The sequence below is a fragment of the Acanthochromis polyacanthus genome, chromosome 16 (genome assembly GCF_021347895.1).
Source record: "Acanthochromis polyacanthus isolate Apoly-LR-REF ecotype Palm Island chromosome 16, KAUST_Apoly_ChrSc, whole genome shotgun sequence".
Lineage (NCBI taxonomy): Eukaryota > Metazoa > Chordata > Actinopteri > Pomacentridae > Acanthochromis > Acanthochromis polyacanthus.
Genome location: NC_067128.1, coordinates 11,030,644 through 11,056,852, shown reverse-complemented (window position 1 = coordinate 11,056,852; position 26,209 = coordinate 11,030,644). Strand labels below are relative to the sequence as shown.

Below are 26,209 nucleotides of genomic sequence, written 5' to 3'. Positions count from 1 at the left end.
ATGTTGCTTTCTGTCTTTAAAGCACCAAATGACAGCTATTCTCTTCTGCAAACAGGCTCTTCACAGCTGCTGTAACAATCAGTTTTAATCTTTGCAATTGTCAGGGAAAAGCACTGAACAAAAAGTTGCCCCGAGTCCGTTTTGTCTCAGAGTAATTACTACTTTGGAAATATTTATGCAAGACTGCAAATATCCGTCTTCTCTCAAGTATAACCTGTAGATTATGGGTATGAAACTGTTCAGCAAATGAGTGCGAGCATTAAGTCACCTGGTGCAGTAGCTGCCGGAGGCGGTGGAGCTGAGACTCCAGCTGTTTGTTGTGTTCCTCCAGGATGTGCATGCGTGCCTCCAGCCGGCCTTTGTGTTGTCGTAGAAGCTTCGCTTCAGCGAGAAGATCGGCCTCATCAGGGTGGCCCTCTGATTCCCAGGGGCTTGCAGCAGGTGCCCCTCGCTGGCCATGCTGCTCCTTCAACTGTTCATACTCCCTCTGCAGCGTCCTGGGGAAGACAGGTTAGAGGCGAAAACCTACAATAAATAACTGAAGAAACAAAAAATAAGGATACATCCATAAACACACAATGTGTCATTGACTGGTTTTATAAGTGCGAAAACTACGTGAATCATGCCGTGTCCTTGGCAGTCATCAAAACTTAACCAGAATTAACACCTGGGAGCTTGCAGGAAGGTTTTTCCACGATCATCAAAACACCAAATGAGGGATAATCTATATTCTCTCCTGTGTGGTCTTTTCCATCATTAAATAATTATTACAAATATATGATTGTTGCTATAATCCCTGACAGACTCTCAAACAGAGCATTCAAAAGCCTCTTCCTGAACCCCCACAGTGGGGCGTCACAGAAAAATACCACACTCGTGTTTATCTCCGCTTTCTGCTTTCTCAGTAAAATCCTATTTAAAGTGGATAGACAAACATAAAGGACCCCTGCCAAATCTCCCGCCTCACTCCCTCCTCACCTCCTCTCTCAGTGCAGAACCCTAAGCTGCAGTGCTTTACTTAAGTTGGCATTTATGAGCCTGGCAGTAAAGCTCTCTCTCCCCTTTTCTCTCTCTCTCTCTCTCTGTTCTGCTCGCTCTCCCAGTCTGCCTGTATGTGTGTGTAATCAGTGTTAAATCACACCAGTCAAGCTACCGTGCAAAAACGTCTTTTCAACAATGGATTGCGCAGTCACTTTGTCTCTAAGCGATCTCCATTTACAAATCAAACCACGGAAGGACTTGGCACATGAGACATGCTGGGAGTTTGGGAAGTGTGTATGTTTGAATATTGTGCACTGGAGTGTGAAGTGAGCACGTGTACTCGAATTACACCGAGAGGCTGGGAATAAACAGTGCATGCAAAAAAGAAAAGAAAAACAACAACAGAAAAAAAACATTTTATTTAATTGGAGTGCATTTTGATAATGGCAGTGTCCATAGATTTGATACTAATAACTTCTTATTGATCTCAGAGAAACCGCAGCTAAGACGTGATAATCTATTTTAGTAAGATTATAATTTTTTAAGTGACATTTTTCATCTCTAATGTCCTACCTCTGCTCCTCCTCTAAACGAGCTATGATCCGCTCCAGTTCACCTCGCTCCTCCCTCTCCACAGCCTGGAGGATCTGGGCAGGACTCTGTGGCTGGCTGCTCGGGGAACCTTCCCCTCCCAGTGTCTGTACGTACTGAAGGATCAGGGCATGTTCATCATCCCTGTGGAAAGAGCAGAGGTAAGTGATCAGCAAGGAGTCCAAACATCTTGTAGTTATTAGTCAGTTTAATCCACCATCTGTTCACTTAGAGAAAGACAACTTAATTCAGCACTTGAGCAATGTACACAAGAAAAAATGTTTTGTCCTTTAAAGAATTATGATAATTACTTAAAACATTCGGATGAAGGCTGGGAAATACAATAGAGCTTTACAAAGGCATAGAGTTGCACTCAAAGAACCAGTGAAGCTGAAATGAAAGGGGTTTTAAACTGTGTAACATAAAAAAATGTTGTAATTATGTCATTTTATTTCTGTCTTAGCTGATTCAAATGTATTCTATCAATGTCCTTGCCTGTTTAAACTTTTTGTCCTTCTGAAAATGAATTCATTTTTCTCATCTACCGTCCATAGGTACAGAGATTTAATGCATTTCATTATTACTGCTGACACTATCTTGCAATCAATAACAAAACTAAATTTTACTTTTTAAAAGTACCACACTATGGACTTAGTGGCAAACTGCCTAAATTCCAGCTCACACTGATAAGCAACAACATCAAAACCAAATTTAGGTGAAATGAATCACACTGATTATCTTGTAACAGTACAATGTTCTGCTATGAAACTTTGAATCCTGGAATTAATGTGGAGGTTACTTTGAAACATAAAACACAGCTGCAAACCAAGCATGCCCTCCAGCAGGCCTTTCCGCTGGCAGTAACCTCTCCCAGCAGGACAATACACCCCACTACTCTACAAAAACTGTTCAGAGATTGCTCAAGGAATGCAACTGAGAAAGATGCTGCACTGTCCTGAAAACTCTCCTCATCCCAATTCCACTAAGCACCTGTGGGATGTGCCATAACAAGTCCTTTTTGCAGAGGCCCTGACCCACAACCCAAATGACCCAAAGGATCTATTACTAATGTCCACGTTCCAGACACCCCAAGAAGTCTAGAGGTTTCAGTTCATGCCCTGACTGGTGAGCTGTTCAGACAGCATCATGAGGGGAACTTACACAATATTAGGCACACGATTTGTAGCTGGTCAGTGCATTACGTGTCTAATAATATGCATGTTCCCCTTGTACAATCAAAACAGCATCTCTGGTGGAGCCATTTTTAAGGGTCACCAGAGGGACACTGTGGGGTGAGTAGAGCACACATTTAAGGAGCCACTGATTAGTTCAAGTGTGACACATAAGAGATTCATTGCTTTGATCGCAGGCTGGCTGTGTTTGAATTTGGACATTTGATTGTTGTTTCTTGAACCAAATAAATGGAATGGCATGTCCACTCAAAGTAAGTCATCTGATGTCTGGTTTGTGGAAGCAAAGAAATAAGAAGCACACCAATGAAGCCACGAGTAAAAAACCAGTGGTGTGTCACTAATCTCAAGGTGTCCTGGGGTATCAGGCACTAAGACATGAGCAGCAGATCTTGGATGTCCTGAAAGTGGTATGACAGGTGAGGTGGGATCTTTTTGGATGGAACTTGACTTTCAAACACATGTGTGATCAATTGCAATCTGGAGAATTTAGTGAACAAGTCTACACATTAAAATCTGTCATGTTCCTCAAACCATTCCTGAACAATGTCTGCTGTGTGGCACAAAGTTTGTCCTGCTGAAAGAGGCCACAGCCGCCTGGGAACACATTTGTCATGGAGCGGAGTATGTGGTCTGGAACCATGTTTAGGCTGGTACTACTCGTCAAAGTAGAATTCACATAAGTACAGGATCCAAGGTTTTCCAGCAGCATCACGCTGCCTCTGCCAGCTTGCCTTCTGTCCATAGCGCATTCTGTTGTCATCGCTTCTGAAGTTAAACGATGAATCCAGCTATTACATGTAAAGAAAACGTGATTCATCGGCCTATCTTGGTCTGCCGCTCTTTTATCCAGCGCTGACATTCACGTTGCTCATTACAGGTGCTTCTGATGTTGGTCAGAGGTCGGCATGGGCACTTATCAGCAGCCAGACAGCTAGCTATGAATCACTGTGTGTTCTGACTCTTTTCTATCATCCTTCTGTATCAAGGTTTTCAACCATTTGTGATAACGTAGTGGCTCTGTGGGCTGAACTACACACGCCAGCCTTAACTCCTCACATGCATCAATGAGCCTTAAGCAGCCACGACCCTGTTGCCACTTCACTATTTGTCCTTCAAAATAACTGGCATTATCAGTCTGACCATAATTGTGCAGCCCTAGCGAAAAGCTAATGAAAGGAACATAAATTGCGACGTTCACGTCTTTTTGCATAAAAGGAACAATACATCAAGCTACTAGCCTTCCATGTACGTTAAAGAGAAAAGCTTTTGTTTTTTAAATCGTTGACCAGCCTAAGCTCCTTGTGTGACATGAAGCACAAGTTCAGAGCACTTTTCTTTAAGACACAGATTTAAGTTTTTCGTTCAACCTTTCATGTATTTTGTTAAATTTATAGGCACCCATGATAAAAGAGTCATGAAATAAACTTTGTAAGCCGTGCCCCCAATATATTTTGAACCTTTCTGCTCTCTCAGTTAAAGAAAAAAGACATTTCACTGCTTTTTATCTTTTGTAACCAGTAGCCTTTCCTCGCCTTTTCTTGTCCGGTTTCATTCTTTCTGTCTTTACGAAGTCATTACTTTTAATTTTTTATTTTTTTTACATGAATCTAACTTTTTCTTATCTTTCAGAACATTCTGACAGAGATTACATGATATATATGCACATATATTTGAGTGATTCATCAGTGTTTCACTAACTTGAAAGCACTGAGTTCCTAAAAACGGCATACAGACATTTAACAGAGACAAGAAGTTGGATATGACACAGCTACTGAGTACCAACATGCAGTAAAGTACCAACACACACACATATACACACACATACACTTTTCCCTTTGAAATATTGGTATGCCGGGCAGACAGGGACTATGAAGAAAGGCTTGGTTCCCATAGAAGAACTTGAAAATTGGTGTGAGGTTTCTCTGCTGGGGCCCCAGACGGGGGTCCTGCACAAACTGAGTGACCAATTAGGCAGGTCCCCGACAACAGGAGTCTGCAGCAGGACAATGTGGCTAGCAGGGAGAACCCAGAGGACGGCAGAAGGGGATCATTACATGTGAAAATGGAGACTACAGGGGGTAGAGCCAACACAAAGCACCTGCTCTGAAACCCAGGCAGAAAGAGGAAGCGCTATGAAAGGACTGGAGGCTCAGGGAGTGTGCTGAACAGAAACAGACTCAGAAAAGAAAGAGATGGCAGGGGAAAGAGCATCAGTGTGGTAGAAGAATTAAAAGTGAATAATGGTGACGATCGAGGCTATTAGCTTGCTGTAGCTGCAGTGTGAATATGAGTGTCGTGCTCGGTGAGGGTGAGCCGAGGAGACGCCTGAGGGGACTTTAACAGTTTTTACGCAACAACAATAGTCGCCGGGCCTGATGCCACAGCTAGCATATCACAAAGCGAGCAGCTCCTCACAAGCTGAATAGTACTATCAGCTCAGCTCGCAGAGAAACAGTGAGATAAAGACGGAGGGAAACAGGAGAAAGAAACAAGGAAATCAGGAATACCAGCGAAAACTAAGTCAGAGGATGAAAGAAGGGCAGAGGCGACAATCTTTTATTCTCCCCCTCTGGTGAGACACGTTAAAACCTCGCTTTCTCTTTGCAAAGTCCAGCAACTTCGTCATTGGAGTTGTACTTTTGTTGATGCAGGGCTTCAACAAAGCATTTCAGTGTTAACTCTGTGCAGTGTTTCATTTGTATGTTGCCTGGTCCCAAAGGTAAAACATGATTAGTCTGCAACTAAAAATGATGAAAGGAAGCCGAGAGAAGGAGGGGAGGACAGGGGAGGATGAAAGGTGCTTTAACAAGTAAAGGGCTGGAGAAATTAAAGGGAGAGCGACGGGAATAAAGGGCATAATATGAAAGACAAGAAAAAGGCTCAGCACAGGGGAAAGACTGGAAAACGAGAGATAAGCAAACAAAAAAGCCTGGTTCAAAAAAAGGGAAAGCGGGGAGTCTTGGTCGTCAGTGACGTCAGGCAACGCTGTGCTTTGGCTGGAGGTCAGAGAAAACAGGCGAATAACTTCCTAATTAAGGATTCCCTTTTAGATAAAAGCAATGCAAAACAAAAACAACAAAAGCACCGTAGCCACCAAATGCACACACACACACAGCCACACTAATTATTGATATCACTGCACAGCTGGCAGTGAGTCTAAATCGATGTTTGCAGGATTTGAATGATCAGAAAATACAAGCTAAAAGCCAAACATGCATGTAATTGGTAAATGCACTCATCCATGCTACACGACGCAAGTTTTCGTGAGCTGCTACCTCCCAAAGTCCTACGAAGCGTGGGGATAATTTCTGAGTGTGTGTATGTGTGTCTCCTCGCAAACAGCCAGATGGACTGGAGTGATAAACAAAGAGGCTTGGGTGAAATCGGCTGTAGGCGGAACGTAGCACATCTTTGAAAATGAGAGGAAAGACAATCATAAACTAAGAAACAAAAGCTTGAAAACGAGGAGAAAGGCGAGTTAATTCGCAGCAAGAAGACACAATGTTCGACTTCGTTTGAAAAGAAATGCAGCACAGTAGTGGCCCCCTTAAAACAATACCACAACTCTTACGTGAGATTTCAAAGTTACTAATGGGCACACTGGTGTGAAAAATAGGACTACAGCAAAAGCTATAAACATTCATTTACACCTAATTCGATTCGATTGCAGCGCAGTAAGAGCCCCTGGGCATTTTCAGGGTAATTTCACTAACTTTACTTTTAAGCTCCTATCTGGACCAGCCATACATGCTGGATCTTTCCAGATAGGAGTCTTTCCAGATCTTCCATCATTTGATATGATAATGTTTGCAGATTTTTTTTACATAAGCCTTTATATCAAGGGAAAAACATCGTGTATTATGAAATTGTAATGTTTTTACATGCATCTCAGCACAAAATGCTGGCAGCAGAGACATATTTGCAGCTGTGCAGGGAAGACTGTGTGGAAGCTGCAATAACAAAACCATAATGGCATGGAAAGAATATGCACTTAGCGCCTAACATACTGGAGGTGGTAAAGCAGAGTCTTGGATCTTCACTGCCTGCTTGTGCACAAGTGACCTGTGTTCATCTGTTGACCACAACTTCGGAATAATTGCAATTAAAGGGAATCTTATTTTTCAAACAATGTGGAAGGTAAAGTCCACGTAGACATTTTCTGTCATTTCAAAACCAGATTACTCTTTGGCACAGGGTGGGAGAACTTGAATCAGTGCAAAGGTTAAGCTGCAGTAAGCCAACGCTATGAAATGACAGGACTTCATGACTTATTCAACCGAGAAGCAGGAGATATGGGTGAAGAAATGAGAAAAGATACTATCATGCAAAATTGATCCATCTTCATCATGCTATTGCTTCAGTATGTATGAAATATTTACCAGGCATAACTACAAAGCTCAGGCTCTTCTCTTTCTTGTGATATGATATTAACATATAATTGCTTTGATATGTTAATATCGTTTCACTGACTGCACTCCGTAGATATTAACATAAGTATATATTATATCTATAGCATGAAGAGGTCAGGGGTATTCAAACAAGACTAATGAGTGTGGAGAAGGACGTACAACTGTATGGTAGTAACAAGTATTACATCTGATTTAAATTCAAGAGTACTCTTTTTATTTTAACTACTGGCAAAGTTGGAAATGTCAAATCGTACGGCTTCATTTGCTATGTGATACACCTCGCTGGAAGTGTGTGTCAGGCTCTAAGGGTTAGGTTCACATTTATGAAGCAGCATGTTATCCTGCAAAGATCTTGTGTTGTAAACAAATGGTACTCGGAAATCATTTTTAGTCAACTAAGACGGCTGTAACGGTGGCTGCTGTTGTAAGTCCCAATTTATATCGCAAAAGACTTCAGCATTATTTAGCTCTTCAAAAATCTAAGTTTAATATATTGGGACAACAGAGAAAAACGATTTTGGTCATTTCCCTTGTCAATTAATGATACTGCTCAGGCTGCAGTAAATACATATTTTCTGTCTCAGACCCAAATGTTCCCCATTCAAAGCCTAGTTCTTAATCTAATGTGCAACAGCAACTAAAACAGGCTTTTATTGTATCAGGAGTATGCATAATTTAATGATAAGCGGAGCAATATTACCGTTTTTTTCTTGAAATCTAAACAATATGGCAGTCATATAGATGATTGCTATATTGTGCTCTCTGCTGAAAAACAGTCATTCTTAAGAAAGATTTACTAGTTCCAGTTATCTGCAAGCAGTATAATTTTATGGTTGGTTTTTAAATGTTCTTTATCTGCACATTTACATCCAGGCTGTTGTTTTACAGCAGGAAGCAAAAATCTAAGAAAAGCTCCTGATGTAAAAATGACCGAAAGCCCAAGACCTCCGGTTATGTTCTAAATGTTTTTTTTCCCTCTCTGCTGTTAAACCCATTAGCCTTCATCAAACCGTCATCTTCCTCACCTCATTAGCGCCGTGCACGCTTCTGTGTCGAGCGTCAGTGTTGTTTTCAGAGCTGGCAAAGATAATGGCTTCTTCTCTTAAATAAGCCACAGTATAAGCACAAAAGAGAGAGTGAGGAGGAGAAGTGATAATGTGTTTGTCCCACATTACAAAAGCTTTTAGGAGGAAAATAAATCCACCTCTGTTCCCACCTCCTCCTGCTCACCAACAGCTTTTGTCTTTCTATTTTTCTGTCTTCCTATGGATCAGCTGAAAGCAATGAGAGCAGACGAATGCAGCTTTCTTCAGCTGAAGACTTTGTGCTTCTAAAAGTGACACTCTAAGCATCAAGGTTGAATGAAGGTGAAGCGTTGTGCTCATGATGCATGGACATCAGAACTGCATTGTTGATGTGTGGAACCTACACACATTAAAGTATGATGCTTCACTTGATCTTGACTGGAGATTCTCAAAGGTCTTAACCGTCTTCCCATGCGTCTTTCCACTGTTGTGCTGTAAATACTTCTTTAAAGGAGAATTTCCCTTTTAAAAATCCCCAAACCATATTCCCTTCTTTACATGCAGCATACAGGGAATGAATCTCTCTGCTCTGAACGTGTGCACTTTTCAACACTTCTGAAACACACTTAGAAAAAGCAGTCTTTTTGGCTTACAGAGATCTGAGTAGCTTTTGCATCTTCTAGCAACCCGTTTATAGAATCCTCCCTGTCCGCAATGTATCCTGGAATCCAGGTAAAGCCAAGGCCTTGTGGTGCTATTTATACTACAATAGGTATGCATTGTTCTGATGACTACATTGCCTCTCATATCAAACACAGGAGAACACACAAGGCTCCTGTGGATGTTTCTGAGAGGCTTGCTGGAACTATATATAGCAGCTGCAGCACTGTGTCAATGCGATTATTTCTGAGCTGTGACAACACAGTTGGCTGGTGGCACAAGATTTCTGGAGAATTTAGAACTTCCTCCTGTGTTTTTGCATTATTGAGGGAAAGCATGTACAATTTAAACTACTTCTAGTCCCTGCACCTACTTCTATTGCAGCACTTTCAATGATAATTTTTTTTATGATAAATAAATTGGTGAAGACTTGATGTCTAGCTTAAAATTCCACACAGAGGAAACAGTTTAAAAACATGAACAGGCGTGGCTTATGTCATTCTCATCAATATCATCCAATGAATCCATAGAAACATCTTTCTTTCATCTACGCCTCACAGATGCTAAGATATTAACTGAAACATTTTGCGATATTTGTCAACTCATGGTGGCTATACCGCGACCATGTTTAAGTATGTGAGGCAGTGCTGAATGGGGACACTATCGACCAAATAGAAAATCTTCACTTAAATTACATTATTGCTGTGCGGCTCTATTTATTGAACTTTCCCAGACATGATGAAACATTGATGAAATCAAAGCTCCCTCATCTTCAAGCAGTCGTATGTGGTTACTACAAATGGTAAATCTGATCCCGTGCAAGTTGCAAAAGGCGTCCCACAAGGCTCAGTGCTGAGGTCTATTCTCTTCACTCTTCAGATGGATGATACTCTTTCTTTATGCTGATGATGTTATTTTGTAGCTTAATGTGGAGGCCGTACGTTCGGCTGTTCAATCCCTTCAGCACTGCTTTGCTTATTTACAAGTTGGATTGACTAACCATAAATTAGAACTTAATGTAGATTAAACGAAATTCAACAAAGCCAGGAAAATTATGATAATCTTATCTCTACCATGGGGCCAAATGGGTGAGCAAATTAAGAAAGGAAATTGGTTTCTTTAATACTAATAAAACATGTTTCCCTCTGCACTGTAATAGGAAGCTTACTGAGACAACTTTCCAGTCAGTCTCAGATTATGGCGACATTTTATACTTGCATGCTTCGGCTGAGACTCTCACACACCCGGACGATGTTTATCACTCTGCACTACGATTTAGTACCGGTGATAATTTTAATAGTCATCACTGTGAGCTGTATACTAAGGTGGGGTGCCTGCCCCTCTTTGTAAAGCCCTGATTCAATATGCTCAAATGATAAAATTACGCTGCAGGTGCTGGCTGTTCTTACTGAGCCTGGAAAATCCCATTTCACTCGCTGAGCAGCGGCAACCTGGAATAACATGCAGAACAATTTAAAGCTTGACTCATTTCTATCCTGAAGGCAATTTAAATCTTTAATTTCATTTTATTTCACTTGCATCTAATCTTGTTTTAGTTGATTGATTTGCTTTCAGTCTAATCACTGCGATTATTCTTAAGGTTTGATTATTTGTTTTCATTTGCCTTTCATTCCCATTTTTATGGAAGGTTTTATTTGCGTTTTATTTTTGTAAGTTATATTGTTAATGATCGACCTCAGTGTATTTCCCAGTTGATATAAAAGTCGAAAAGAAAATCTTTGGACTCCTTACATGCACAAATCAATTTCACACATGCATGCATACATCTAAATTTATCATGACGATCTATTATTTGGGGAATCTTGGAGATCTACATGCATCTTATCACAACAGGCGAAAAGCAATTCCCTCCAAAGACAAGAACACAGTGACAAGCGTGTGCCCGTCTGAGTGTGCGTTTCTGTCTGGGTGCACATGCGAGTGTGTCCGTGAGCTCATTTGAGCCTCAAAAGCTCATTCCCTGATTAGGATCTTGGCTGGGAAAAGGGGCCAATATGTCCTTTAACTTGAATGGCCTCCACAAGACACACACATGCCTTAACGCACACCATCAAGAGTTTCATCACTCATGCCCCTCATCAGCTTCTCCCGCTTTTTTTTTTTTGGCGATTTCTTTTTCACGCTTTGCCATGTTCTCATCTCCTCTGATCAAAGATAGCGCTGTTGTTATCAGAGATCCTGAGAGCAGTCACTCTCACTTTGTCGGCAGTCTAATCCATTACTTTTCTTGTAAAGTCCTCTCCTTTCCACTGTATTCAGCCACACCCCATTGTCTTTTTCCCTTCAGCTCATACTTCTGCTGCTCTCTCAAAACATTCCTCATTTTGCTGACAGTCTCTCCTGATTTCTTTCCAGGAACGTGGAAAGCCACCTTGTTATTTCTAGCACCATTGGAAAGGGGAAAATCTGACAATTCTTTCAGTTTCTATTGCTTCTACCTCTGATAAATGGCACAAATTTGGCATTTATAATTAAGGAAACAAGCCTTTCACCTCTGCCAGACAGGCTTTGGAGTTCAGAGGGTTAAACAGTGTTTGATGTGTAAAAAAAGAGAGCGAAAAATGGTGGAAATGCTGGAGAGTAACTTACATGCTTCCAGTGGCTGAGCTGCTGTCTGTGGGCAGAGAGCCATTGGAACGTTCCATCTGAGCCAACCTGGAAATTAAAGCATCATCAGTAAAAATTAAAGAATATCAACACCACAGTCACACACTAATTAAAATCTGAAGCATGTAGTGAAGTCTCCAAACAAATCAAATGACCAAAGTTATGAAAAAAAAGAATCATTTCTGCAGTCACCAACATAAGTCTGTTCATGCAGTCTCTGTCCTAATATAAAGGCAGCTTGCAGGACCATTTTTATTTCTGAGACACTGTTCAGAGTGTCAGTGGATGTCTACATGTGCAGCAGAGATGTGCGATTGTGTGCTGCACATGTGGATGTGGTTTCCTGTTAAAGCTGCCATGCTCATGATTACGGTTCCACATGTCAAAGCCTGTATTTACTAAACTCGTGCCATATCCTTAATTATGAAATTGAACTATGACAGAATATGTACGGGTGGAGAAAGTACAACTCCAAAGTCAAGTCTCATAAATGTCTGCATTTCTTTATGCATATCAATAAGCTGCGATATATCTTTAATACTCTGTTTAAATTGCAATTCATGGGTTTGTGTCTGTGTCACTGTTGATAAAACTATGCAGCCAGACACACTGAGTGAAAGTTAATGGTGTATGGCCAGTGGAAGGTTACAGGCCAGACAGAGCAGTGCCGCATCAGAAGACTATTCATGATTAAAGCTTTGTGTAGAAGTACACACTGGGTTGTGTTTTGACAGGAGTAACCTTGATACACTTTAGAGAAGATAAGATTTGGGCTGATTGCAAATTAATTTATTGCTAAGATGGGACTTAAACAAGCATATTTATGGATCTTAACTTTTACTCTGATAAATATAAAAAAAATGACAGGATTTCAATCCAAGTGCAGCAGAACATTAGTTTGGTGATGATGTTAATGATCGACTGCAGCTCTCATGCTGTGTGCATGGGTGTGTTGACGTACACAGCAAGATCATTTGAAGCAGGAGGCTGAAAACAGCCATCGGGCCGATCTGTTGCTACTCTGATCTCAGCAGCAGGTCCATAATGTTACAGCCAAAGTGGTGGGTGGCTGCCTGCCTGTCTGAGCTAACTCACCAACCAGACTTTGACAGTCATCTGACATTTAATGTATGCGAGCACAGTTTGTCACAAAATAAAAAGCAGCCGTGCGACATTAAAACTAGCATTTCATGATTCTTGCCGTTTGCCCTTCGCCGGCACCAAAATATCTGCTAAAACATAATGCGACATCAGAAGCCTTCCACTGGAATCAAGTTCAATCAATAAATAGTGTTTTTCCATTGTGCATCATTTGGAACAATTACGTAGATAATTATTATTCTATAATTATGTGGTGTAATGAGAATGAACTTCCAGACTTTAATGATTGTGATCAGTTGTTCTGGTGCTGTTTGAGCAGAAAGCGGACATTTTATTTTTTTTTTTTTACTTCTATCATTTGCCAGCAGAATCTTTCAAAGTGACGAAAATGTTCATTCTTCCTTTGTCATTCCGTTTTTTTTCCTATTTTTGTAATGTCTCGGCTCAATAGAGCAAGTTCAGTTTCCCAGAATCAGCAACAGGACTCTCTGGTAGACATTGGCAGAATGTGTTTTTGAGCCTAAAGTGTCATTAGAGATGTGTTTCATGGTAATGAGAATAAACAGAAGAAGGACAAGAAAGCCATTCCATTATTTAAAATGTCTGCACCACACAGGCATCTTATGACACTGAATGACATTATTGGTTTTCATTCAATTTAATTTCCATTTATTGCAAATCACATACCTGCATACATTCTGCATTTCTATTGATTATTTAATAAAAAGCATTATATAGTGTTTTCCCTCGCTTCCAAACAACTATTGTTTCCCATTTATTCCAGGCTTTTAATTTATACAGATTTGATTTGGTTGTCAGATACGCATTTATTGTTGTCCATGTCTGGATGTTGCTGCTTGGTAATGCATTTTAAAAAGAAGGGGATTGCAACCGTAGGGGTGGAAAAACACTTTTTGTACAAAGTCATATTCATTTGAAAAAGATCTGCAACAACAATGAGTCATTATTCAAAGGAAACAATATAAAACATGCATAAACACTTGAGCTTTCATTCTATAATGAAGCTCTTCAGCTGTTTCTTAAATGTGCAACATTTAAATGCAGTTAGCAGCTCTCTGTATGTGTGCTTTGTTGCTGATGAGATGGTGATGGGAGGATGCAGAGCGTACCTGCTGGCATACTGCTCTATCCTGGAATGGGTGTCATCATGAGAGAGCTGAGGTGACTGGGACAGCCTGGAAATGAATGAGGTAATGGAGATGAATGAGATTCAGCGTGCTCACACAACCGCATTAACACACACATGCACACACACACACACACGCTCATCCACACACAGCCACAATGGCCCCTCACAACATCACCTAGAAAACAAATCGGATGATCCTAGAAAGAGAAATAGGAGAGCAGGATGATCTACGGAGCAGTTGGATGCTTTTTGACAGCCCTGCTGGGATGAGCAACTGAATGCTAGTTGGGTGAGGAGAAGAGGGTGAGGAGACAGCAGGGGAGTGTTTGTTGGTCGCATGTTCAGCCAGTGGATCAGGAAGGCAGGCAGGCAGGCAACATGCAGTGCAGTCACGGTGTTGTTGGAGGGAGGATGTGGGTGAAGGGAGGGAGGCGAGTGAGGAGAGAAGGGCGTAAAGGAGGTGTTGTTTAGAGGCATTCCAGTCGGGAGACGACGTGTTGTCGCTGGTAGCGTAGATACTCACTCATACTGCTCCGGACACATGCTGATGAGGGTGACGGGACTGTAAGAGAATCGGGGGGAGGAAGGGAGGGAGGGGGAGTAAAGGTACCACAAAACATTTTAGGGTCAAAACCACTCAGTGGGTCGGAGACAAAAACACAGCAGGTGGAGGAAAAAGTGGAAGGAAAAGTGTGTCCAGTTGCTGGGCAGCTGAATTCAACACACAGGAAACGCATGTAAAAGAGTGACCGATTTACACAGCACATGAGGTTAAGATTAGCATTTGTGACAAAGGATGTTCCGATCCAATTTCAAGGGCTAGCATCAGGACAGATGAGGCATTTTGTAACTGATGGAGATCGACCTTAACCTAAACCTAATCCTTTGTTTGCATCTGCTGTCACATAGGTGTTTTAACCCTCCTGTTGTCTTCATTTACGGGCACCACAAAATAGTATTTCCTTGTCTGAAAAGAAATCCAAAAATTCAGCAAAAATTCCCAAAATTTCTGAAAATTTGCAAAACCTTCAGGACAAAAACTGCCATTATTCTTTAAAAGTTTCCCTTAAAAGTTGTATTTTTGAAAAATCCCCCAAAATTTGTCAAGAAAATTCTTGGAAGTATTTTCAAAAAATGAGTAAAGGTCTACCAAAAAAATCCTAAAAATATGAAAGTGATTACATATATAATAGTAAAATTTCTAATACTTTCTTTAAGAACATTCACCAAAAAAATCAACCAAAATCCAGCGAAATTCGCTGGATTTTGGTTGATTTTTTTTGTGAATGTTCTTAAGAATCATTTTTAACATTTCTTTTTCCCCCCACAAAAGATGTTCCAAAATTTCCCAAAAATGTTGAAAAATGTGGACACCAGAAGTTTCACTGTGAAAATATAAATATATATTTTCCCACATTTTCAAACTTTAAAATGGGTCAATTTTGACCCACAGGACGACACGAGGGTTAAAGAAAGCACAATTCATGACAGGAAGCTAAGGATGCATGTTTTGAATAGTTTTCTAAATCAACAATCAGCAGTTATCAATCAATAGATTAATCGGTAACATAAATTGAGCCATGTGTACATTTGTCCTGTGCCGATATCGCTATTTTAGTCAACAGACAAATGATATTAGCTGTAAAGACCACTCTATGACATTTGCTACTGGGATAAAAGACAGCTTTCCAAGCCAATACCAGCTTGTCTAAAATACATAAATTCTGGCTCGAGCGTATTAAGCATCACAGAAGTCTTTGTCATGGTGCCCATCGCTAACTAAACCCTTATAATGTGCTCTGCTTGTTAACATGGAACCGCCCATCGTCCAAGTGACTTTTTCTTCTCTGGTTGTTAAAGTATTAGACATGCATGAAGAGAATACAGGTTTTTGTCCTGTGTTGGAGCTTGTGGAGCCTCAGTACAATCATGTCCTCTCCACGTTACATTTCAGAACATACCCTGCAGGAGCTTTACAGCAATTCAGGTCTCTCTTGAGAATGAGATACCTGTACAAATAAAGGTTAAAAAAAAATACAAAGTTTGTCATCACCTAGGTAATAGTAAAGAATAGCTTGGGTGCAGAAATGCAGCTTTGGTAGCTTTAATATACTTGTAGTGTGTATTATCTAGAAATATTGAACCAGACTAGAACTCTATCTACAGAAACGAAAAGTTAAATGACTCCCAAACAAACACTTGATCGGGACATCCCTACCACTTCTTCTGATGTTGTCTAAAATCTGCTTCCAAACAGACTCGTAACACTTGTGTGTGAAAATTTGTGGGTCAGTGAATTTTGAGAAACTCAAATTGGGCGACTGGATTTGTCACTGCAGTGTAATACGTGCTGGTTGTGTGTGTGAAAGTCCACACACATAACAGTGATTTTGCTGCTGTCACACATATTCCAGTAAATTGGTTTTACACTTCCTCCTACATACAGGATGCTATGTCACAAATTCATTCCCTTTTCTCATTTATTTCCGGCAGGAGTTACTGGGAAAAAAATAGTACAGTAGAACCCATTTTCAGGTTCATGTGCTATTGGGTGCAGTAGGTTTTATACAAGTAGTACAAAACAGTTAAACAAGCATGCAAAGGAATACTGGTGCCAGTGTTTGTCTAAATAAAATATGGCAACCCAGACAAAGCTTCCGGTTTTCTAGTCCGCGATAATTGTTGCTATTGAGACGTAGAGCATAAATTCTTGTTTGTAAACAAATGGGACACGTTCTTATCTAAAAAAAAAAAAGGCTTTTTTCACAGTATTTGCTGGTTAGAAATTGGTAAGATAATAGTTAAGGATGACATTCTTTCGCGTTTGCTCCCACATTAAAGCAGAGAAATTCACAGGGAGACGTGAGGCATGGTGGCTATGTTTCACGCAGCAGGGCGTCCAATGTAGGCACACTTCTGTAGCTGCGAGGAGAATTCAAATTGTAACAGGAGATTCAGACAGAAGAGACAGAAAAAAGATCAGGGTCGGTAAGGCAGGCTGAGCTAACTTCTCAGAGCCACTGCTGCAGCATTTCATGTGCCCTCGCCCACATGTTTGCCCCAAGGTGCAGATGATGTGTTAATCTTGTCTCTCAGGAGATGATTGTTATCTTTACAAAGGTTGATGGCTGTGTAGAGAGCAGATGGTCACCCAAATTTGCCTGGCTTTTTTACTGGTATTGTGCTAAATGTTTGAATAAGCCGAGGCCTATTGCTTTGACGCGAGACTGTTTGCTATTTTATTCATTATGAGAATTTGTTAACAATAGCTAAAAGCAAGGTTACTACTATAGCTACCTCTGCATTCTGATTTGCATTACCACACAAGGGGAAAGTCAGACTTAATTGGACACAGAATTCCAAACAAAACATCAGGATAACACTAGCAGCATTTTCACACAAAAAAAGAAAATCAAAATGCCTTGGTTCATCAATAAACATCCACTCACAATTCATAAAACCTGTGAGGAGGGGAATGAAGAAGCTGCCTCAAATACTACCAGTTTTAGCTCTTGGATTGCTGTGCTTCCTGCCGGCTACTTTGGAAAACTTGGAACTGCTGACTGAGAAGAATCTGCTGGCACTCCATCGAGTATTTGTCAAAATTGTGCATTATGTTTCCCCATGCCTCCACCTGTCTGTCTAGAGGCAGCAAGAAGGCAGGAAAGAAAAACATGTACGTACAGGTGAGTGTAACAGAGACAGATAAATATTACTGTACACGTCTTCTGCATGTGTGTGCACATTTACTAATCATTTAAGGGGAAGTAACTGACAGATGAGTGTCATTTCCTATTTACTTAATACAGAGTATGCAGACAGGTGACAAATCAAAGGACAAACAAGGAACATGAGGTGATTTAAACAGTTTGGTATTTATCAAAAATTGTCTGAATCATGTCTGTAAGTTAAACACCTATAGAAGGTTTTGAAGTGGCATGTTAATCTGCACATGTATTCTACTCAAGGTGTTAGTGTGGGGTCCCAATGTGAGATTTGATTTATACTTAATAATGTCTTCACTTTTGACATGTCTACTGGCATAAAAAAACTGTCACTGTGCTGGCCAGTCACAACTACTGTGGTTTGGGTATCTATAGCTTAAACTACCTCTGAACTTCAAGTGGTCACATTTTTATTGACTGTGGGTTCATTTTTACCTGAATCATATATAGTCCTGCACATCTATGAAAACAGCAGCAAGAACACAGATGTGTCTTTGAATCATTAAACAAGAGTCGATGTTTGATTATTTATTATACAAAAATTGAAAAAAAAGTAATCAACATGCACAGCATTTTTCCAAGTGCCCACAAGTGTTACCAGTACTTAGAAACACTACATACTACAGACATTTTACTACTTACATTTTGTTTGTTTCCTATCTGCACTTCAGGTAAATAGTCCCTGAATTCTTGTCAGGTGACTGTTGATTGCAGCTAAATCACTTACAGCTTCTTGGTCGAGCTGGGCAGCACAGAATTCTTTGTTCTTTACAAAATCTGGTGCTAATGGATTATTTTTTGGCAAATTTGTAAGTGAGACATTTAGGATAAAGTGATTTTGATGAAACGACGTGATTTTAAGCTTCGATTTGGTTAATTTTCACAATGGAATTGCACGACAACTTCGAACAAAAGAATCATTAAATGTGGAACTTACTTGACACTTGAGAGCTTCATTCATTTTAAACTAATTTCCAAAGTGCGTATACTTACCTATAAAACAAACGTGCATACATAAAACTGCACTATTTGCTAATGTAATAATGTCTAGGTTCAAAAACTACTTTGTTGGCCCATACAGCAAACTTTTTACTTCTTCAGTCTGGTACCAAGTTCTCTTTCACCTCCTTTGTTTTCCATGACTACGAAAAAATTATTCTGTCAAGACTTTATTTTGGGAATAAAAAATGACTTAACAACTAGTTTCTAAATTCACGTTCAAGGCCATTAACCTCTCTGCAAGGCCTAATGCTGCAGAGATTAGTCTCCTCTATCTGGTTATGTAGCATAAAAAGCAAAAACCAACAGTGAGTGGGAAACCATTAGAACGGTTCTTTCACGTTATCAAATATAGCTGTGACGAATCAAAAATCCTATCTGCCGTGAAATGAAGCAAAGATATGAGTGGGAGGTGAGAGTAGGTGGTGTTTTGCTCTCTCTCAAGGTGGAGAGAAACAGAGTGGGTGGAATTACAAAAAAGAAATGATGTTACAAGAGTGCAGAGGAGAGAGACAGCGAGTGAGTGCATTAGGGGGGGCAATTATTCAGCAGACAATCTAATTTTCTCTTCTGCTGCTACACTACTTTAAAAATTACAACTTTTTAGAACTTCTCTTTGTTGAGATGATCAATGGAGCCTGACAGTGCACTAAAAAGGTTTGGACTGAAATTTTAAATATGAAGTCTCTTATTACAGTTTAAAACTATAAGCAAAGGAACTGAAATTGTGATACTTTCCTTGTAGTTCGTGCTTTATTTCATTTGTACTGGATGACACACAAACACACACCGTATATATATATATATATATATATAGTTGAAAAATTGGGAGTAATCTTCGTCTTCCTGCAACAAACATGGCAGTAATATTTTGGTGTCTCCCTAATACGTATATCTCCTCGTGGTAAGCAGGAGCTTAGCCTTGTTCCAATTACAGACAAGCAGATTTCAATTTAGGTCACAATGTTAATTTTAGTTGCACACCGATTGCAGAAGCCATTAAACTGTAGCAACACAGGGCTAGAATAAATGTAAGTATTTCTGATTGTATGTTTGGACCAGAGCTTACAGAGCTTATATTGTAGATAAGCTTTTTTTTTTTTTAATTATGTACACAAACCTGTGGCAGCACATGGCTAGCCCACAGCTCACAGTAGAAACCTAATGTAGTAAAAGGGACAGAAAGATGATGACCATGAAATAGCCCTAAATCTCGCTAAGTCTCCATTCCCTTCTGCGATATTTTTAAAAGATCTTTTGTGTTTCGCCTCAATTTCTCTACCTTTTAGGGACATTTATCAGGCAGGCAGCTCAGCAGGAGTCATTTTTCAGAGAGGAAGGGAAGTGAGAGTGGGGCGAGGTGGGAGGTGAGGAGGAGGACGAACGGGAATGGGAGGGATGAAAGAGGTCGACCAATCCATCTGAGCAGCGACTCAGTGCAGCTGGAAGTCGAGGAAAATCTCCCCTGAGAGAACAGGTGACTCATCGGGTGGTGCACGCATAAACATCTCTGAGATGTTGGTGCTTTAAAAGACACAAAACTACGTTGTTAACTAACAAGAGACGCCAGAATGTAATATTAAGAGTGAATGACGGATGGCATATTACACAAAAATATTGAGATAAAATGTCAAGGAAGCACCACAACGAGTAACAAAGTGTGACAGTCTCTGAGTACAGAGGCAAATGGGCTGGTATTCCAACAGGGCCGTGGGACAGACACACTCATGGGGAGGATGAGGTGCCTGTCTGAGGCATCTGCATAATGTGGGTCTAGTTAAACGGCCCTCCAGGGCGATTTAAGGCTGGCAGCTGAAGGGACATAAATCAGACGTATTCACTGGGGCCAGAGTTGCACGCGTAAGATCTACGGTGCAGCGACCGCACCTGGATCGAGAGGTAAATAAGCACATCAGTGGAGTGGGAAATTAACATTCCCCATATGCTGTAATGCAGAGTGCCCAGTATGACACCATCCATAACCTGTGACCTTATGGTTTTTATGACAAAGAGGGACTGAAAACTGATCAATCAATTTTATACATCAGTCATTTTGTGGGGAGATCCACTAACACTGTAAAAAGAATTACATAAGTATATGTAAAATGTCTTGTGCTCTCGAGGGACTTTTCCAAGTCAAAGAAAATATATTTTGAAAACTTCATTCTGGCCTAAAATGAATAAAAATTGTACATCTTACAATTTGGGTTGAGGTGGTGGAGTGTTATTTTTACGGTTTCCAGAGTCTGAGTGTTACAGATCTGAAATTGCTAGAGCACCTTTCTAGCATTTTAATCCTATGCAGATGCACACATGGACATCTATGAACACTATGAATGCATGACTGTTGTTATTATACTACTTTCTAGTCCACAGGATGTGTCTACACACAGACAAGTATGGAAACAGATCAAAAAATGCCAGCAGTAAAATATACACAGCATGTAAAGCCACCTGTGGGCACTTGGGAAAAGGTTTATTCTAGGTTTTTATCATTTTTTGTAAAGAAAAGAGAGAAATTTTTTTTTAATGATTCATGGCCTTGTAATTTTTTTATACTATAAGGAAGACATTTTTCATCCTAATCATATTACCATAGACTGGGGTGATGATGGTTACGGTAGCTGTTTAAGTTATCATGGTTAGTCATGGTTGTACGATTTCCATAGCATTGGAGGACTTTATTTTTCATCAAAACTGAGCCAACAAAAAAACTAAAATGTAACAGAAGCAAAAAAAAAAACACTCAGAAAATGCTTGGAGTTCAGAGGGTTAATAAACTACAGCTTTGCCAGTCAGATTTAAGCAGTTCTTTGTTTCAATAACGCACTTAAAGGTTACTTACGTTTCCATGTTGTCGCCCTCCAAAACTGTCTGGACTGGTAGGTAGCCGAGCCGTGGGTGTTTGGCAAAGTACTTCTTCGAGCGGAATTTGTTCTTCAGCACTTTGGTGAAATCACGCATGTCCTCGCCTGATGTCGTCTATGGGAGAGAGAAAAAAAAAAACGGAGAGAGAGAGGTGTTTATATATTATCTATTGCAGCGTATATGTGAGTTTATGCATTTCCAGTCTCTTGTGCACACATAATCAGCATAAGCACTGGCATGGAAGAGAATGTGTTTGCTAATTAGATACTTAGCAAAGGTGTTTCTGCCATGCAAGCAAACAGCAAATTACCACAAGAGTCTGACCAGAGGGAGAGAAAATCCCTTTGCAGAGGATTCAGAAAACCACTGCTAAACACACACACACAAGTCCACAGTTGACAGATATGCGTAAATGAACAGACTTCATTGAGTTCACTAGGCTTAATGACTAATCCACACAATTTAAGATGGTAGCCTGAGCAAACCAACAGCAATTATGGAACAATTACACTGAAGCTGGAGGAGAATTTATGCACACATGTGCTTTTGTGTGTGTGTGTGTGTGTGTGTGTGTGTGTGTGTGTGTGTGTGTGTGTAAGCTCCTTCCCATGTGGCTTAGGAGATGTGTTTTTTTGCACTCGTATTGGGTAGATTTTGAAAAGGTAGATAATATAAACACATAATATTACGAGAGAGAGAGTGCCAGAGTGAGAATGGGGGGGGATAAAATGCAATAAAGATTCTCAGCTGGAACCGAATGAAGATATTGCACTAATATGGTGGGCGTTGGAACGATTAGGCCACCAGGACGCTCTCTGTTTGACAACTAGAAAAATGTTAATCCCAACAAAACGACACACCAGTCACAGTCAAACCAATACAGCATACTCTCTGAGGAAAGTTCAAAACATTGAAAGTGCAGTAATCCATACAGCACAGCCCAAATTTTGGCGACTTCGATATTACTGACGAACACAATCACTTCCATAAACATCAGAACTTAATAAAAAAAGCAATATTGTGGCCATAAAATAAACAGCATGACAAAGATGAGCGATAGAATCCTATTGTATGGCCGCAACGGGGCTCACAAAAGCCACTATCAATCTGTAACTGGCTCTCAAAATCTGGTTTATTATTCAATCTTGGCTTGATATTTTCAAAGGCAAAAACTAAAATATAATTTGTTTTGAGCATGGGGAGAAAGACAAATATGATTATGTACTATGCTGAAGTTCTTAGAAGACATAAAGAAAGTATATAAAAACATTCACTATGCTGTTGAATAAAGTTGAGCGGAACTGTAGGATTTAACCCTGTGGAACCTGTGGATTTAAAAGGTTGTTTTTAAGAAATGACCAAAATTACAAAAACGGAAAAAAAACATAGAATCATTGGTGAGTGGCACGCTGTTTCATTGAAAAACTTCACGGAATCTTAGTTTGAAATCTTGATTTTTACCCAAAATCACTTTAGTCTACATTTCATTAAAAAATAAACTGTTACGTTGAACAGATTCTGCACTGAACAAAAAAATCTCTGCTCCTAGGTGCAGCCATGAAGCCCTAGTGATTAAGGTGCAGCCTTACAGTGACATGGGATTACATTGATTTGGTCGAGTTTGGGTTTCATTTCCTTCTAACAGGAGGGATTCAGCTTAGAACTACAAGCACTGGGGGATTACCTACCAGTTTCTGCTGTCTTAAAAACTTTATTAATCTGGATATGCAGCATTTATGAACACCAAGTTTCACAGACTTTCACCTGGATTTGAATCAAAGCTGTGCAAGGCTCCTCGTATTTTTGTTCTACAGGCACTCCAGTATCGATCTGGTTGTATGCCTTAGGTCATTGTTTAAACAGAACAATAGCTGCACCGTTTAGAGGCGTGTGTGGTGCTGCAAAGCAACCTGTCCTCTATAATTTGCCTGTATCTGGCTTCATTTACGGCTTTATTCTCACACATAGTCCGGTTGTTTGCGCTGAAAAGCCAATGGACAGTAGGCCGCTGTCAAAGCCATTATTCAAAGTGGTGATGGTGACAAGTTGTGACTGTTTTCTGGCAGACACAGAGCTGATATGTTCAAATATTCATTTAATCAGTGTATACAATCTCTTGTCTTATACTTTCAGATTTTCGTATGATTTTTTGCAGCACCCAGGAAGCTGTCATGAGCAGCTATTTTCCCCCAGATCAGATCTCTGCTGCACTGATTACTGTCCTTCCAGTGAGACCTGATATCCCAGCTCTTTAACCAGCACTGAGTTCAAGATCTCACTCAAACAAAGACTGTTTTACTCATCTACTCTGATTGTTGCTGTACCTCCATCAGATGTACTGTTACATGTAGATATACACAAATCACCTAAAATGACATTTCAAGAAGATTCACAAGGTATCAAATTGACTCCTGTTGTATCTTTGAGTTGCTTGGCTTTTTTTCTTTTTTCTTTTGGTTTTAGCTTTCATTTTATTGGTTTACTGAGGGAAAAAAAAGCCAATAAAATGCAATTAGGCTTTAAGATGCACTGCTAACAAATGACAAAAAGTGAAAGGGACATGCGGAATTCTATCTGAAGACCCTGCTTATTCCTTTCTTTCCAATAAAGCTGACAATCAGTTAACTCTTGAGTGACTAATGTACCCTACAGCTGAGTAGTAATATTAAACTTGCAGTTGTACTGTTTGTTGCTGCAGCACAGTTGAAAATAGGAAAGTTTTCTCAAAGTCATGGACGGCAGCTGCTGGGCTTCTTAACTCCTGGAAGAATGATCACTGCTCCCTACAGCTGCTCCTCCCAAGTCAATATCTACCACATTTACAAAATTGAAAAAGCATATTAAAAGACATAAATGAGAAACGTCAAGTGAAACTGGAGTCACTCAAAGTATGATGTTAAGCAATATTGAAAGAGCTGGCCCGCAAGTGTGAGATCCTAATTGAGAAAGAGAAATGTTCCATTTTGCCAAGTTCCCCCCTTTCCAATATTCTTCTCCCTGTGTAGTACTAAAGTGAAATATTGCCTCTCTGGCAAAAATTATTAAAAAAAGACCCAGGAGAGCCCTGAGTATTTTACTATTTGTTCATGTAAATTCAAATGAAGCCAGGGGTCTGTTGAGAGAACTGAATGTGTAACAAGTTGGAGAATTCAACAGCATGTGAAAGGGGACGAAGAGACAAGAGGGCAGGTGTGTGTCACCTTGTATTAATCATAGTGAGGGGCTAAAATGTGTTTACCATGTCACATTAGAGCACGCCAACTGAAACCCTGAAATAAACAAGCCCACAGTGCAAAGCATGCATGTGTTGGTTGAATCAAAAGCAACTGGATTGTGTCATTGTGCATGTTTGAGTGTGCGTGGGTTATAGGTTTTTAATGTCTGTGCTGTTTTTATTTATTTTACTTAAAAGCCCAACCAGGCGTTGGAGTTGAGAATTAGCTCAATGCTATACACTCTATATGTAATGCATCAGTGCTATGTGTTCTATGATAACTGCATGGCCCCTGATTAACCACTTGCGGTTCAAGGTCTGTTGTGTCCAAGGACACTTTAGCATGTGGAGGAGGTGAAAGTAGTAAATTAAATGTCTAAATTCTCTGTTATGTATGTGTCTACAGGATCTGTTGTTTCTGTGCTTCTCATTCATTTTCCACATAAGCAGCTGTGCAACGCATTCTCATAGAATTGTGTTTCCTTTGTGTAAATTTTATGTGAATGTTAGATGTTGAGCTACCACTCTATGTCTCTGGAAACTCTCAAAAATGTTTTAAAGTAAATGTTGCTGATATAAAATAGAACAGGTTGAGCAGCTGCATGGCTTATTTCTTACATGAAATGCTTTCAGAAATATTTTTTGGTAAACTGTTTTTGTAAAAAAAAACAAAACAAAACAAGTCAAATTTTCCAAATGAGTTACTAAGCTAGCGTGGTTTGAAATCCATGAATAGATAGAAAATGAGTAAAGCTTTCGTCCTGTCAGGTGTGTGGTTATAGGAGGGAAAAGTCTGTTTCCTGTTGGAGAGCTGCTGTAAATCAACTATCAGGACGCTCATCAAGCATCCAATACTGGGAGTTGTCATGACCCCTTGAATCCCAAAATGCACTTTTGGACAAATACCATGACAATTACTGACCTGCTTTCCTCATGATGTGCTGTCCACTCAACCCCAGCCTCCCACAGACTCATACTAAGTTATATAAAAATGATTCACATGAACTTAGAAAGATTTGGAACTGAGGTAAAATGGTATTGGGAGAGAAAAAGTCTGACTGTTGCACTCCTGCCCACAGACTTTGGTTTCAACAAGACAATGTCCTCACACTCAAAGCAAAGTACGCAAAGTAATGGTTTTCTGGGATGAACTGGAACGACGACTGTGAGCAAACAGCTTCACTGATTGTCCAGCTTTACTGAGGATTTTGTGACTGAGAGGGTGAAAATCTCTGCAGCCAGGTTAAAAAAATCTTGCGGAAAATCCAGATTCAGGTATGCAAGTATAGTTGAAAAACCAGAGATTTAGACATTACTGGGAAATCAAAACCAGCTGCAAGACATTACACAAGCTGCTGTAATAGTTCAGAAGTCTCACAGTGTGGGTTAGACGAGCATGAATATTCAGCAGCTGGAAGAGTCAGTGGTGTGTTTGACATCAGGATAGGAAGGTTTTAATGAAAGATGGGTTAAGAGGTAACTTCAGCCTGAAGTCTGAGGTGTGAATTTGTGTGCTTTCATTAAGTGGCTGAGTGGAAAAGTGTGAGCATGTGGAAAAGAGATATGAGCTGAGCTACTGAACACTTGTGTGGCTTCATGTGTGTGTGTGTGTGTGTGTGTGTGTGTGTGTGTGTGTGTGTGTGTGTGTGTGTGTGTGTGTGTGTG

At 40.1% G+C, this 26,209-nt stretch overlaps 1 protein-coding gene across 1 annotated transcript in view; it reads right to left on the bottom strand.

Annotated features, from left to right (window-relative positions):
• LOC110953978 (dystrophin) overlaps positions 1-26,209 on the bottom strand; it is a 197,865-nt gene that overhangs the window by 12,684 nt on the left and 158,972 nt on the right. Inside the window, 5 exon segments of the mRNA XM_022198233.2 lie at positions 269-497; positions 1,555-1,716; positions 11,470-11,535; positions 13,719-13,784; positions 21,308-21,444. Coding sequence (XP_022053925.2) covers positions 269-497; positions 1,555-1,716; positions 11,470-11,535; positions 13,719-13,784; positions 21,308-21,444 — 660 coding nt within the window.